The sequence below is a fragment of the Astyanax mexicanus genome, chromosome 8, assembly GCF_023375975.1.
Source record: "Astyanax mexicanus isolate ESR-SI-001 chromosome 8, AstMex3_surface, whole genome shotgun sequence".
Lineage (NCBI taxonomy): Eukaryota > Metazoa > Chordata > Actinopteri > Characiformes > Acestrorhamphidae > Astyanax > Astyanax mexicanus.
Window position 1 is genome coordinate 886,431 of NC_064415.1, and position 15,453 is coordinate 901,883.

A 15,453-nucleotide genomic window follows, 5' to 3' on the forward strand; every position below is an offset into this window, starting at 1 on the left:
GACGCTTTGAGGAATTCACACAATGGGTTGAGTGTGGAGTCGACTCTCATTGAGTGAATCAGATCAGGAATCGAGAACATATTGGAATCAATGATTCAAAAAATTGCTTGTTCGCCTGTGTGTTGATATGAATGAATGAAGTTTAACTTTTATAGCGCCTTTCTAGAAACCCAAGGGCGCTTTACAATTTACACACAACCATTCATACTCAGCACTCATCCACACAACGGTGAGAAGCAGAGGCCAATAGCACACAGCGTACTCTCAACCGGAAACAACCCCGTCCACCTGGAGGAGGACTGCATCCAGCCCTACAACATTTACCCAGAACAGAGTGCTAATCCATATCTGGCCACACAGTCATACATACATCTATACACACACACACACACACACACAAACTTACATACATACCACACACTTACACATATACACATTTTAGAATATCCAATTAATCTGATCTCCATGTTTTAGACTGTGGGAGGAAACCCACACAGACACAGGGAGAAACATGGAAATTCCACCCAGATAGGGACTTGAACCCAAGACCCCAGTGCTGGGAGGCCAACGTGATAACCACTACGCCACCAAGCTCCACATAAGGCTCTGAGCTGGGGTAAACATAAACTCAGCCGTGGGGAAACTCAGAGACGACACAGAGCTCTCCTCAGACACTGGATTAAACTACAGAACTGAAAACTGAGAAATGGAGCAGTAAAACCAGCTACAGAAACCACTGAATCATTGGCCCATTAACTCCCATAACAGCTATTGAGATTAGTGTTCTCCTGCAAGTGTGTTGAGTTCTGTTGTGTTGCGTTATCACTAGTTAAAGGAAATACTCATTACCCAGAGCCCTATGATTGTCCACTTACTGAATTTGTCTCTCACTTATTTTGAGGCGACGATCACACAGCAGGTAAATGTGTCTCACATCCGATATTTTACGTGATATGTGATACAGATGTGTTGTTTGTGTGGGTGTGTGAACAGCAACACACAATGAATCTGATATTATCAAATGCGATTTGGGACACTTCTTAAATGTGAAATACTGAAATCCAATACATTTCGGTTTTCCTATAGTTTCCTATAGCAGCACATCACAGCAATGTGGTGTTCCTAATAAATTGGCCAAATATTGCTACAGATGTTCAATCAAAGGCAAATAAATCATAAAAACCTGTCTATGGCCGAATAGTGTGTTCTTTTCTGCAATCTGCAGTGAATTCTCCATGATAAACTACCTAGATTTGTATCTACTAAGATTCTGGCTGAAGGATTAAAGTGAAACTTAACGTGAAGCACTGCTCTGTTGTGCATGCGTATTACTTACAAAGCACTAGGGCTGGACCCGAATATTCGGGTATTCGGATATTCGTTCGTTGAGTAGGTATTCGGTTTTTAATTTTGGTATTCGGATATTCGTTTTTTTCTCCTTTCCAGAGTTCCACCTCACTCTAACCACTTCTGTTTTAGCGGGTCCGTCAGAATATCTTGCGCGCGGGACAGAACTGAACTGTTATTGGCTGGAGCGGGAGTTTAATCCAGACGATGCGGGAGCAAGAAAACTGTAATAATTGTAAAAAAAAAAAAAACCTAAAGAAAACTCTCAACGCGCAGGATGGACCGACACACACACGCACACACCGATGGTGTTTGGACTGGGGTGAACGGGACCACACTATTCAGCGCTGCTGTTTTAATAAATATATAAGTAAATTTGAAGCATTAAATGTAGTTTATTTAATTTACATTAGGAACGTGGGGCGGGAGCGGCAGAAATGTGTATGTGGCGGGCGGGCGCGGGATTAAAAGAAGCATTTTTTTTGCGGAGCGGTAACGAGACAGAAACGCGGGAGCGTGGAAGAGTGGGTTTAAAAATCAGTCTCGCGCAGACCTCTATTATACATGATAAAAAAAACGAAACTGATTTATATAATAAAACGTAAGGGGTAATGTGGCAACAGTAGGGGCTAAATCGGTTACAAAAGCCTGGCCTACAAAAATGATGTCTGAACGAATTTCCTCTTATCTAATATAATTTAAAATGGTTTAAAAATATAAAATAATTTCTACGAAATATTTAATATTGAGCTTATAGCCCAAGTGCAAAAATACAAAATCAGTAATACGGCTATGCCCTGCACAATGCTTAAACCGAAATAGACCAAGTACAATAACGTCATTAACAATGACTTTCCTCTACTCTAATATAATTTAACATGGTTTAAAAATATAAAATAATTTCTAAACAAACGAAATATTTAATATTGAGCTTATAGCCCAAGTGCAAAAATACAAAATCAGTAATATGCCCTGCACAATCCTTTAACCGAAATAGACCAAGTACAGTTTACAATGACTGTCCTCTAATATAATTAACAATGTTTAAGAATATAAAATACAAACGTTTTTTTTTTTGTTTGTTTTTTTAAGCAAATAGCCTAAGTGTGAAAACACAAACAGCAATTTACTGGGCTGGCTTGCGCAGCGGAGAAACCGTGCAGCAGCCTCCTAGCCTGCTTACGCAGCGGATAAGCCGCGTGTGGGGCAGCAGAAATTCCGGGATGAAAACACAAAGAAATCTGAGCTAAAAACACAGAAAAATATGGGGTGAAAACACAAAAATATGGGGGATAAAAACACCAAAAATCCGGGGTGAATATGTCTCGTCGGTCAGAGCAAATTGAACATTTTTCAGTGGATTAAAGGGGCCGTGATTTGCTTTTTTTAATTTTTTTTTTACCTCTTTTTTTAAAAACGAATATTCGAATATTCGCTTCGAATCAGTGCCGAATATCCGGAGCTCAAAAAACGCTATTCGGGCCAGCCCTACAAAGCACAAAACTGTGTTCAAATAGATGTCAGATATGGGTCACATTAAAAAGATTGTGTGTAGAGCCTGAAATAAATATCGGATCTGATCAGAAAATCGGATTTGAGACACTTTTACCTGCTGTGTGAACGCAGCCGAAGAGCGTTGGGCGGGATGGATGGATAAATGGATGGATGGATGTCGGGTGAGTGCGGGTAAAGATGGCAAGGAGTAAACAGGAAAATGGACAGCAGCAGTAAGTAAGGAGTTTAAAAAAAAAAATGAGATAACGGAGCTCATCAACAATCAGACGGATGTGTTTCTTCCAAAAATATTAGAAAGCTTGTGTCGCAGCCATGTGGTGTTCATAATAAATTGGCAAATATTGCTACAGATGCTCCATCAAAGGCAAATACATAATAAAAACCTGTCTGTAGACGAATAACATGTTCTTTTCAGCAATCTGTAGTAAATTCTCGGTGATAAGCTACCAAGATTTGTAGCTACTAAGATTCTGTCTGAAGGATTAAAGTGAAACTTAATGTGAAGCACTGCTCTGTAGTGCTGTTCAAATAGATGTTAGATATGGGTCACATTAAACAGATTGTGTGAAATAAATATCAGATTTGATCAGAAAATTGGATTTGAGGAACTTTAACCTGCTGTGTGAACGCAGGGTGGGATGGATGGGTAAATGGATGGATAAATGGATGGATGGATGGATGGATGTCGGGTGAGTGCAGGTGAAGTGCATGCTGGAACAGGACGAAGGTTCTGGCTACACTTAGCCGTGGGTGATCACAGCGCTGATTAGATTACATAAAGCAGAGTGTTATTGTCTTCCCTCAGAGCGTGATGTTCCTCAGTCTGACAGCTGAGGAGAATCCCAGCTCTTTTTTAACCACCAGCGGACGTGTTTAATATCAGTCCCAGATATATAAACGATAAGCCTGAATCAACAGGCCGTAACGAGGCACGGATAGCGATAAACGCTGAAACAGAATAAATACCTTCCAGAATTCAGGAGGGAGGAGCTTCACCACCACCACGTCTCCGTTCAGAGCTCGGTTACGAGCCACGATACCATCCAGGAAAATATCCGCCGATCCATCCTGAAATCACATCGATAAAAACACGTTAATTCACCTGAAAACTTAAATTAAACTACCGTATTTTTCGGACTATAAGGCGCACTTAAAAACTTTTAATTTTCACAAAAATTGACAGTGCGTCTTATAATACGGTGCGCCTTTTGTATGGATTTTACTCGTCAGGTTGTAAGGAGCAGTAAAAACACACTCCGTGCAGCGTTATAGAGAGTTTCAGTGCTATACAGAGTCCAGAGCCGTGCAGCTCCGAGGCTGAGCAGCAATAGCATTAGCTAGATGCTAACCGCTAAGCTAGCTAGCTTATTCACTGAGATCAGTATTATCTAAATTTTACTCGTCAGGTTGTAAGGAGCAGTAAACACACACTCCGTGCAGAGCCGTGCCGCTCCGAGGCTGGAGCAGCAATAAATAGCATTAGCTAGATGCTAACCGCTTAGCTAGCTAGCTATTAGAGTTAGATGCTAATCGCTAAGCGTTCACCGTTCAGAGGTGAGTTATCGGCCTGTAAGTCTGTGCTGCTTTGCCTGGCTAGCATTAGCTAGATGCTAAGCGCTAACTCTCTCAGAGGTGAGTTTTATCAGCCTGTAATCTGCTTGTTTACAGTGTTAAAACAAGCTACGGGGGACGAATCGCTAGCTAATATCTCACTGTCTTACCAGAACACGCAGGATTACTCAGTGTAACGCTGTCGTTTAAGTTTGGGTTAACTTTACTAGTTTAGGTGACTAGCTAGCGTGCTAGCGGATAGCTATGCTAACGCTGGTGCAGCAAGCCTTAGTGGACATCTGGAAATCTAAGCTTACTGTAAATAAACTGAAGCACGTTACTCACCCAAATAAACAGTTTTCAGGAGAGGAATCTGTGTAGATTAATATCCAGCACTCGTTTGACTTTGAAAGAGCTAGATTTATATATACTGAGACGCTCCACCGCAAGCGACCACCCCCGGTGGGGGAAGGGAAACATGGCGCCACCCCTGTTCACTTTGATATAGGCACCCTTTCTAGTGTCACTTAACGCGCCTTATAATGCGATGCGCCCTATGTATGGAAAAATAGCAGAAAATAGGCGTTCTTTGATAGTGCGTCTTATAATACGGTGCGCCTTATAGTCCGAAAAATACGGTACTATAAACATCTCACAAGAAACATACTGTCTAGGAATACAATGAATATTTGGCAAAAAATCAGTCCTGCTGCATTAGCTAACTGGCTACATGCATAACTAGGATTGACTCCCTACATTTTACACCCTATTATATTATCTTTAACTGGCCCATTAACTGACAGCAATTGAGTTTAATGTTCTCTATTTTTAAATTCTTCTTTCGTAATTGCTTTTTTGGTTTAAAAATGCATTTAGGCTATCTAATTTACTCAGTGGTAAAACAAGTAGCAAATGTAATGAAACCACAGTTTTACACAGGGTATTTATTATTCTGCGTTTTACCTGTGGCCAAATGTTTCATTCTGTTTGGTTTCGGCTCAAATTTTGTTTTTTCTTTTTTGTCGATATCTAATAATTTTACATCAGTTAAGTCTAATAAAAAATATATTTCTATCCACTCAGTTAAATAATCAGAGTTCAGTACGTACCGGAGATGGAATGAAGGCCTCCTGATATTTTTTCGGGTTAATTCTCAGTGGGCCCTGAAATCCAAACACAACAGAGTTACAAATCAATAACAGCATCAACAACAACTAGGCCTGTCCAAATTGTTTATTAATCTACTTCAAATAGCCCTATTCTATTTATTCTTTTAGAGTAAAAAGAGTGTAATGACCTGGATGAGTTCTCCTCTCTTTAGTCCAGCAGAAACATCTCTGAGGTTCATGTAGTCCTCAAACACTCGTCTCCACCCCCCTCCTTTCCTTTGGTTCTTATTGCCTGGAGAACCCGTATTAGGAGCTGTGGAGAAAGAGATATAGAAATAAACCAAAGTGAACCAAACGAAAAATTGTACAACATCCTGCAGTTTATCCTCTAATGTAAAATTGTTTTTCAGTAGCAGCCTACATCATCCTCTTTCCACAGCATAACTGAGGTAATGTTTTGTTTATAATAGCTCTAATGAGGTAAATTAATGATCAGAAAAGCCATGCTGAGGTAAATGTACAATTATAATAGCAATTCTGAGGTAAATGTATGATTATAATAGCATTTCTGAGGTAAATGTATGATTTGAATAGCACTACTGAGGTAAATTCATGACTGGAACAACAACACTGAGGTAAATGTATGATTAGAATACTGTTGCTGAGGTAAACATATGACAAGATTAGCACTACCTGAGGTAAATTTAAGACTTACATTTAAAACACCAATACTGAGGTTAATTCACTATGGGAATAACACTAACAAGGTAAATGTATGATCAGAACAGCAGTGCTGTAGTAAATTCATTATTAGATTAGCATGACTGAGGTAAGTTCATGACTGGAATAGCAATACTGAGGTAAATTCGTGACTGAAACAGCAATATTGAGGTAAATATATTATTAGAAAAGCATTGCTGAGGTAAATATATGACAAGAGTAGCACTACTGAGGTAAATGTATGATTAGAATAGCACTGCTTGTAGTAGAGTGCACTGTTTACCTTGGGTTTGTTGGGTTCTGGTTCTTTTCTGGGGGCTCTGCATCTTCTCAGCTGCAGATACTCCGGACCCGTCCAGCTTCTCCTCCTCAGCAGCAGGTTTGGATTTCTTCTTCTTCTTCTTTTTCTTCTTCTTGCTCTTCTCCTGCTCCTCTCCCTCGTTCAGGCTGCAGGAGTCGCTGTCGGCAGGTCGGGTCGGTTTCCCGCGTTTGGTGTTGTTCTGTTTCCTCTGCTGGTTGCGCTGTTTGGAGGAGGCGGGTCTGGTGGCGGTGCTGGACTCGGACTCGGTACCGCCGGCCCGGAGAACACTGGGCTCTTTGTTCTGTTGTTTGGCTGCGGCGCTGTTCTTCCTCTCGCTGCTCTGACGGTCCGGCGGACCGGCGCCGTCCTCACGATTACTGCCCTACAAACACACACAACACACAGCGGTCCTGCTGGATCAATATCCTGCTTTAATTCTACTTTCTGTTAACTACATATTTAAAGAGTACTGTTTACTCTTTAATAATTCTATATGCAAATGAAATAATTTTGTGTATATGTACTAATACTAATATATGTAAATGTACTTGATTCTGATTGGCTGCACTGTTTTGAGGCTTGAACTAAAACACTACTTACTTCTTACAACTTACAACTTCAATAACTTACAACTGAATAAGTGCAATTAAATTGCTGTGGGCTGAATGGGTGGAGCTAAACGGCTGTAGGTTAAATGGGTGGGGCTAAACGGCTGTAGGTTAAATGGGTGGGGCTAAACGGCTGTAGGTTAAATGGGTGGGGCTAAACGGCTGTAGGTTAAATGGGTGGAGCTAAACTACTGTGTACAGAATGGGTGAGGCTAAACTGTTGCAGGCTGAATAAATGGGTGTGGCTGAACTGTTGTAAGATGAATTGGTGGAGCTATAAGCTTCTATGTGTTGAACGGGTGGAGCTACACTGCTGTGTACAGAATGGGTGTGGCTAAACTTCTGTAAGATGAATGGGTGGAGCTAAACTGCTGTGTACAGAATGGGTGGAGCTAAATTGCTGTAATAAATGGGTGTGGGCAAACTGTTGTAAACTAAATTAGTGAAGCTATTAGCTTCTGTGTGTTAAATGGGTGGAGCTAAACTGCTGTAGGCTGAATAAATGGGTGGAGCTAAACTGCTGTGTACAGAATGGGTGGAGCTAAACTGCTGTGTACAGAATGGGTGGAGCTAAACTGCTGTGGGCTGAATGGGTGGAGCTAAACTGCTGTGGGCTGAATGGGTGGAGCTAAACTGCTGTAGGCTGAATGGGTGGAGCTAAACTGCTGTGTACAGAATGGGTGGAGCTAAACTGCTGTAGGCTGAATGGGTGGAGCTAAACTGCTGTGTACAGAATGGGTGGAGCTAAACTGCTGTGGGCTGACTGGGTGGAGCTAAACTGCTGTGGGCTGAATGGGTGGAGCTAAACTGCTGTAGGCTGAATGGGTGGAGCTAAACTACTGTAGGCTGAATGGGTGGAGCTAAACTGCTGTAGGCTGAATGGGTGGAGCTAAACTGCTGTGTACAGAATGGGTGGAGCTAAAATGCTGTAGGCTGAATGGGTGGAGCTAAACTGCTGTGTACAGAATGGGTAGGGCTTAACTGCTGTAGGCTGAATAAATGGGTGGAGCTATAAACTTCTGTGTTGAATGGGTGGAGCTAATCAGTTGTAGTCTGAATGAGAAGGGTAAACTACTGTCGAATAGAAAAGAATAGAAAAGATTACACACCTGAAGGCTGAACGGGAGGGGCTAAATTGTTGTGTACATAATGGGTGGGGCTAAGGTGGGGCTGCAGGTTGAGGGGGTGGGGCTAAACCATACATTTCTTAGGTCCATTCAAGATAATTGGAAAATTGTACAAATCTTATCTTTCACCCAAACTATCGATTTTATACGTAACTGTACGTTAAGCAGCGTTACCATAGCATTAACGTTAAACAGTTACCGTACTAAAAATTTTAATAATGTAAATCGTAGATACGATAATATGAAAAACCATCATACCACTCCAGCCGTACTGACGTGAGGCGACTCCGAGCCGCTCTGGTCCCGCCTCCGGTCACCGGCACACCTGCCCGCAGGTGAGTTCTCGGCTTCATCCTCCGGTTTGGCGTTGGGTTTACATTTGTTCTGGTGCGGATGTGGATTATTCTGATCTTTTGGGTTCCTGCTCTGGTTCTGCTTCTTTTGTCTGGGTTTACCAGCTCCTTTGGGCTTTGGCTCCATGACGATCACCAGGCTTTCTTCTCTTATCTCTTATTTAGTCTGGAAAAACAGCAATAAGTGAAATATTAGGCTTTTTAAAAGCTTGTTAATCTAATCCGAATTCCAGTGTAAACAGTGATACAGAAAGTGTTTTGATTTTAAACCCATTTAATTTAGCATTTTCCTCCAAATAAAACGTGCTGTAAGGTTTAAACATGTTTCACAGAGCTGTAATCTCCTATAAATGCTGTTTAACTTTAGTAAAAATCACATTTTCAATGTTTAACCTTAAAACCACACTGATGTTAGCGTGTTGTTGGAATTACCCGTTCCACCTTAAATAGTACAGCTGTTACAGCGCGGCTGCCCGGGCCGCCCGTCTGACCGTGATGCACTATTTAAGGTGGACCGGACAATTCCAACAACATGCTAACTTTAGCTTCGTCAGCGGAGTTGTCTTCAGTTAGCCTGTAGCTAATCTCCTCACACAGCTTTATAACAGATTATTACACCTAAAAACACAACATTTCCCCTCTTAAAAACACAGATTTAAACACTAAACCAGCCCCTCATTAATCCGCATTACCTGCTCCGCTCTCTCTAAACTCTCTTAACAACGGCGTTTTAAATCCGGTTTAAATTCAACCCGCACTGTTGCATTCTGGGAAATGTAGTCATTTACAGACGCGGTTACAAAAACAAGTTTTTTTATACAATATTTTTATTTAAAAAATACGATATAATTCATCCAATCTCAACAATACATTTTATTTTATTAAATAAACAAACATATATGTGTATTTGAACACATGCCACATACACACAAACAAAAAAGCTTCTCTTCTTTAAAAAAAAGAGAAAATAAATGACATAACCACAGAAACAATTAGCACTGGTTACTGGTTATGTATGTACATATAAATCCAAGCACATATTTAATTTAATTCAATTTTAATTTCTAAAAAATAAAGTAAAAAAAAAAAAACATGAGTTTTTTGAGCTATATGGAAATAGACAGATATTTAGCAGACTTTAGCAGATAATGGGTCAGCATTTCATCACAAATGAGATTTTTTTCTTTATTAATCCATTTAATTATTTTTATTTAACATTTTTTACCCTCTGTTTTTAAAGTGAAAAAAAAAGTTACTTTAAAAAACAGTTTGTTTATTTATATTGTTTTATATCAGCTGCTGTATTCTGTTTAGTCTTCTGTACCTTCTTAAAACGTTTTTAATTTATGGTTTATTTTATGGTTATTTGATGGTTTGGGACGTCTCTTCTGTCAAGGTTTAAATTTTTAGTTTTGGGAATATTACTCTATATGTTACAGTATATTACATATCTTTGCACCTTATCCTCACTATGCACATTTAATTATACAGTATCAGTACTGCACTGTCCTTTCTGTTACATTGTCTCATCTGCTGTATTTATTGTATGTATTGTAGTGTTATAGTATCATGTTGCACTATTGTTACATTCTTGCACTTTATGTTTATCTATTGTCTTGTTGTTCCATGTTGCTCCATGGTTCCAGAAAAACATAATTAATTACAATAGTTATACAATAGTAATCCATACAATAAATTCATATTATCAATTCTTTCCTACATAGTAAATGAATATTGAAGTGATCTATCAGACTTGTGGCTTCTGAGGCTGGAAACTCTGATGAATTTATCCTGTACAACAGAGGAAACTCTCGCTCTTCCTTTCTTTCCTGGGGTGGTTCTGATGAGTGCCAGTTCCATCATTATAACATTTCCAATGGTCTTTGCAACTGTGGTTGTTGCCATAATCTGGATTCGAACATTACTCAAATATTCACTATTCACTGTATACCTGTAACTCTACCTCTTCACTACTTTACTTTAACTGATGCTCTCAAACTTCACATTAAGAGACAAGAAATTCAAGTAATTAACTCTTGATGAGTTCAGCACAGCTGTTAACTGAAAGCCTGAATTCCAGGTGATTCTACCTCATAAAACTGACTGAGAAAATCCAGCAGAGATGTTCAAAACTCATCATCTAAACAAGAGGAGATACTTTATAAAGACATGGATTATTTAACACTTATTTTTGTTTAGTAAATAATTCCATGTGTTTTTCTTCATAGTTTGGATGAGTTTAGTATTAATCTACAATACAGAACATTTTTAAATAATAAAAAAACACTGAATTTAAGGCATGTCCAAACTTTACACTGTTACTGGGTTATTTAGTATTGGCTTTTTGACTTTGTAACAATAGTGAAACGTAAAGAACAATAGAACAATGATCAATACTCCTGATTTGTGAATGAGACAGGTGTTTGGAATGTTTGGAATGTTTGGGTGTCCGGATACTTCTGGCCGGTGTACAGAGTGTCATTACCTGAGCCCAGGTGAGGGTGGGGCGTATGACATCATCAGTGTGTTATAAAGCCGGGCTCTGGCTGCGTCTGCACAGAAATGCCCAGCCAGGTGAGCTGAGAGCAGGCCAGGTGAGGTTACGTGAGGTCAGGTGACTCTGCAGGTAACGCTCATGTTAGTTGAGGTGAGGAAAGTGTTTGGACGATGGAAATTCCTCACCTGTTGATTTGTGGTGTTCTGATGCTCAGTCTGTTCCTCGTACCGTCCGGAGAGAGCGTACCTGTGGTCAAGGAGAAGGTCAGTGATTTACTGCACACCTGTACAGAGTTTATACTGACTCACCTTTTTACACCTGCACACCTGATATATATATACCACACACTCTACCACACTTTACCTGCATGCACACCTGCAGTTACTGCACTCTGTCTGTTCATTAACCAGTGCTGGTAATTAACCTGTGTGTTATCTGTGTGTTAACGTATATGTGTGTTACCTGGTTGTTAATTAACCTGTGTGTTAATTAACGAGTTCTTTTAACTGTGCGTTAATGTATCTTTGTGTTAAGTATTATGTTAGCTGATGTAAATTAACCAGTTTGTTACCATTGTGTTAATTTACCTGCATGTTAAGTGTTGTGTTAATGAACCTGTGTGTTACCTGTGCATTAATTTATCTCTGTGTTAATGAACCTATGTTACCTGGTTGGTAATTAACTTATTTGTTACATTTGTGTTAAATAGCCAGTATTATCTGTATATTAATTAAACTGTGTTACCTCTGCATTAATTAACCTATGTGTTACATTTGTGGTAAATAACCAGTGTTGTATATTAATTAATTAATTGTTACCTGTGTTTCAATTTACCTGTGTGTTAACTTGTCTGTGTGTTAATTAACCTGTGTTACCTGATTGTTAATTAACCTGTGTGTAAGTGTATGTGTGTGGTACATTTTTGGTAAATAACCAGTGTTACCTGTATGTTAATTAGACTGTGTGTTACCTGTATATTGATTAGACTGTGTGTTACCTGTGCAGAATTAACCGTACATAAATTAACCTGTATGTTAATTACTTTCTCTTACCTGTCTGTGCTCCAGGTGCCAGCAGCCAACGTGACGGTAACTGTCGCCACCCTGCGGGCTAATGTGACAGGTGTGGTTCAGGAGGCGGAGTCACGAGGGAGGAGCTCAACACCTGTACGGAAAAAACCTACAAACAAACAAACGAACAAGCAAACGAACAAACGTGAGAAACGTAAAAACTGCTTCGGGTTTAAGATGGACCGGATCAGCGACCTGAGCGGGATGGGCTGCAAAACGGCAGAAGTGGCGCCACCTGGGAATTAGAGTGGAATTACAGCCTGAGGGGGCGGAGTTTACAGTGCTGAACGGACTAAAGACTGGATACTGATATATTACCCAGCAGCCCTGTGGAGATCCTGAACACTGTATCACACTTCAGTGACGAAAAGCCCCGCCCACTTTGCATCTCATTTTTATTTACGTAGAGAAGAAGGAGGCGGGGCTACACTTAGGAATGAAGTGATTGACAGCCTCGTCGAGTTGTAGTCCAGCTTTCTGATAGCTAACTAGTTACAATACTAGAGATAATGTTCCAGGATGCTAATGCTAGTTAGCATCACAACATTATTATAAAGTTTCTCACATAACATTCTTTTAATAACATTTCTTTTATTTTATTTATTATTACTTTTATTTTTTATTCTAATGTTTTATATTTTCATTCTTGTTCTTAGTTCTATTATTCATTTTATCATTTCTTACCATTCTTAACATTTTACTTTACTTTTACTATTATCTTTTTACTTATTTTATATTTTACTTTTTATGTGTCAATTAGTTTTTTATGGTATTTTAGAATTTTCTGTTGTACATTTATATTTTATTTATACATGTTAAATGTTGATTTAATATGTAGTACTTTTTTATTATTATTATTTTTTTACTACTTGATTCCTTTTTATTTCGAGTTTATTATTAAAGGCTTTTAATCCCTTTGATGTTGTAAATTATCAGAAACATTCTCTTAATGTTTTTTCCCGAGTGAAAATAAAGCTTAATTGATTGATTCCCATCCTGACGAATATTAACATTATGGAAACGGTAAAAGTTAAAAACTAAACATTTGAAACACTGACACAAGTGATGTTGCAGCAATGTTACCACAGCGTTAAAAAAAAATAGTCAAATAAAAATGTTCTAAGAACATCCATAAAATCCATTTTTTGTTAACTGTAACGATTAAAAAACATAGTAAATAGTAAATAGTAAAATATTGATTTAAAATTAGTACTTTTTTTTTTTTACTATTTTATTCATTTTTATTTCGAGTTTATTATTAAATGCTTTCAATCCCTTTGATGTTGTAAATGTTTGGGAACATTGTAAAATGTTAAATATCATGTTAAATAAAAATGTTCTAAGAACATCCATAAAATCCGTTTTTTGTTAACTGTTCTACTAACTAAATATTGTTAGCTGGAAAACTAGCTAACACCCAATCGATACGGTAAAAATAATATTATTTCTATTTTTTTCCCATTTTCTCCCCAATTTACTCAATTACCCAACCCACTCATTAGGACTCCTCCTATCACTTGTGATGCTCAATAGTATTATTACTCTCCTCACATTTACAGTATGTTCTGGTCTGGATCGAGTCCTAACAGCATTTAAAACATTATTTTTTGCTCTCTATATAAAACGATATATAGAGTATATTAAGTTCAGTAATGTTACAGGCCTCAGGCCCATGCGTCGCTGCTGCAGCTGCATCACTGAAAGTTTATTTTATATCAGTAACACTGATGCTATTATCTGATTATTGTTATTATTTTTATTACTATTTGTAAATACTTTCCTGCACATTTGTTCCTGCTTATACTGTACGTGTATAGTGTGTGTTAATATGTATGATTTGTTTTTTTGTTTTAAATAAAAAACAAATAGTCATGTTGGGTCAGTTTCCAGGTCATGAAATTAATGATGGGATTAAACCTAATCTGGGTCTGGGAAGATGATCCCGATGAAACTGTCACATAATAACACTGTTATCTAAATAATAAATACTGTTCTTTTATACCTTTTGACTTATTTATTTTTTATTATTTATTTGCTGCACTACACCCTGCATACCATATTCCCAGTTTACAAAAGATATTGATTCATAATTTATTTATCATGAAAATTATAGTGACATTTAATAAGATTTTTTCATCAACTAATAAAAGCTAAATGAAAAGGTGAAAGACTGACAAATTGGATACTTATCTATAATAAACAGTATTATTGATCAGTGATCGGAGTGCCCCACATATTGTGTAAATATAGTGGTTAATTAATAAAAGTCCAGATACAGAACGTCAGTAATGTTAGTAGAAACCTGTACTGCAGTAGAAGTGTTTAATTTTTAGTTACTTGACTTTATTTTTCTCATCTTTATAGCGTAGTTGCTTTAAAACCTTTTAATATTAGCATAATTTTAATGTACCGAAACCTAAAAGCTATTTGTTTTAATAAACATTAATAATAAATAAATAATCTCAAAATAATAGTACAAATCTAAAACAGTACAACAATAAATCTGTACATAAAAATCTGTTTTATTAGATTCTAAAACTAATGATGACTAAACAAGTAATATGTGACTAAAACTAGTATACATTTCAATTAAAAAACTGAAACTAAATCAAAACATCTGTCAATATTCACACCGTAACAGAGAACGCTATGAGAACGTTTATCAACGTTTTGAAACGTTTCATGAATGTTTCTCTGCTAGACCAATACTAACATTACGGAAACATTTTCAGTACCATCAACTAACATCAACTAAAAATTAAAACATTGACACAAGTGATGTTACCAGAACGTTTAAAAGTGTTCAATAAAAGATTTTAAGAACATCCAGAAAACTTGACAGATTTGAACGTTTTAAGAACGTTATCTGTAACTTTCAGAAAATGTTCTACTAACCAAACCAAGCTCTGCTCTTTCACTACTAAGTATAAATATTTGTATTTTATTAAAGATATATCACTTTTATAAGTTACAGAGGAATTACACCCCCCTCTGTTTACCTTATAAACATTAGTTGACAAACTATATATTATAAGATTTCTCCTGATAAATTATTTTTCAGATTCATTTATTTATCTAACTGCTTCTTACCTCTGTATTAAATTAACAGCTTAAATAAAACAATGAATCTACTGAAACTAATAAAAATAAATAAATAAAAATTAGCTTAAATCAATGGATAGCTAGCTAACTTTCCCATTCCACCTTAAATGGTGCAAAAGAAGGTAGAGGCTGCAGTATTTAAGGTGGAACTGA

At 37.7% G+C, this 15,453-nt stretch overlaps 2 protein-coding genes across 2 annotated transcripts in view; one reads left to right on the top strand and one right to left on the bottom strand.

Moving 5' to 3' along the window:
- Positions 1-9,395, bottom strand: part of dis3l2 (DIS3 like 3'-5' exoribonuclease 2) — a 40,575-nt gene extending 31,180 nt beyond the window's left edge. Inside the window, exons 1-6 of the mRNA XM_049482598.1 lie at positions 9,324-9,395; positions 8,537-8,797; positions 6,526-6,925; positions 5,711-5,835; positions 5,523-5,576; positions 3,829-3,930 (exon numbers count right to left, since the gene is read on the bottom strand). Of these exons, the coding sequence (XP_049338555.1) occupies positions 3,829-3,930; positions 5,523-5,576; positions 5,711-5,835; positions 6,526-6,925; positions 8,537-8,758 (903 nt within the window). The 5' untranslated portion in view covers positions 8,759-8,797; positions 9,324-9,395. The remainder of the gene's footprint in view (positions 1-3,828; positions 3,931-5,522; positions 5,577-5,710; positions 5,836-6,525; positions 6,926-8,536; positions 8,798-9,323) is intronic.
- A 1,545-nt stretch (positions 9,396-10,940) lies between these two features.
- On the top strand, positions 10,941-13,279 carry LOC103037207 (natriuretic peptide Na-NP-like). The gene is made up of 2 exons (XM_007232462.4): positions 10,941-11,391; positions 12,196-13,279. Exons 1-2 carry the CDS (start codon positions 11,299-11,301, stop codon positions 12,442-12,444), a joined length of 342 nt encoding a protein of 113 aa, XP_007232524.3. The 5' UTR covers positions 10,941-11,298; the 3' UTR covers positions 12,445-13,279.
- Positions 13,280-15,453: the final 2,174 nt, after the last annotated feature.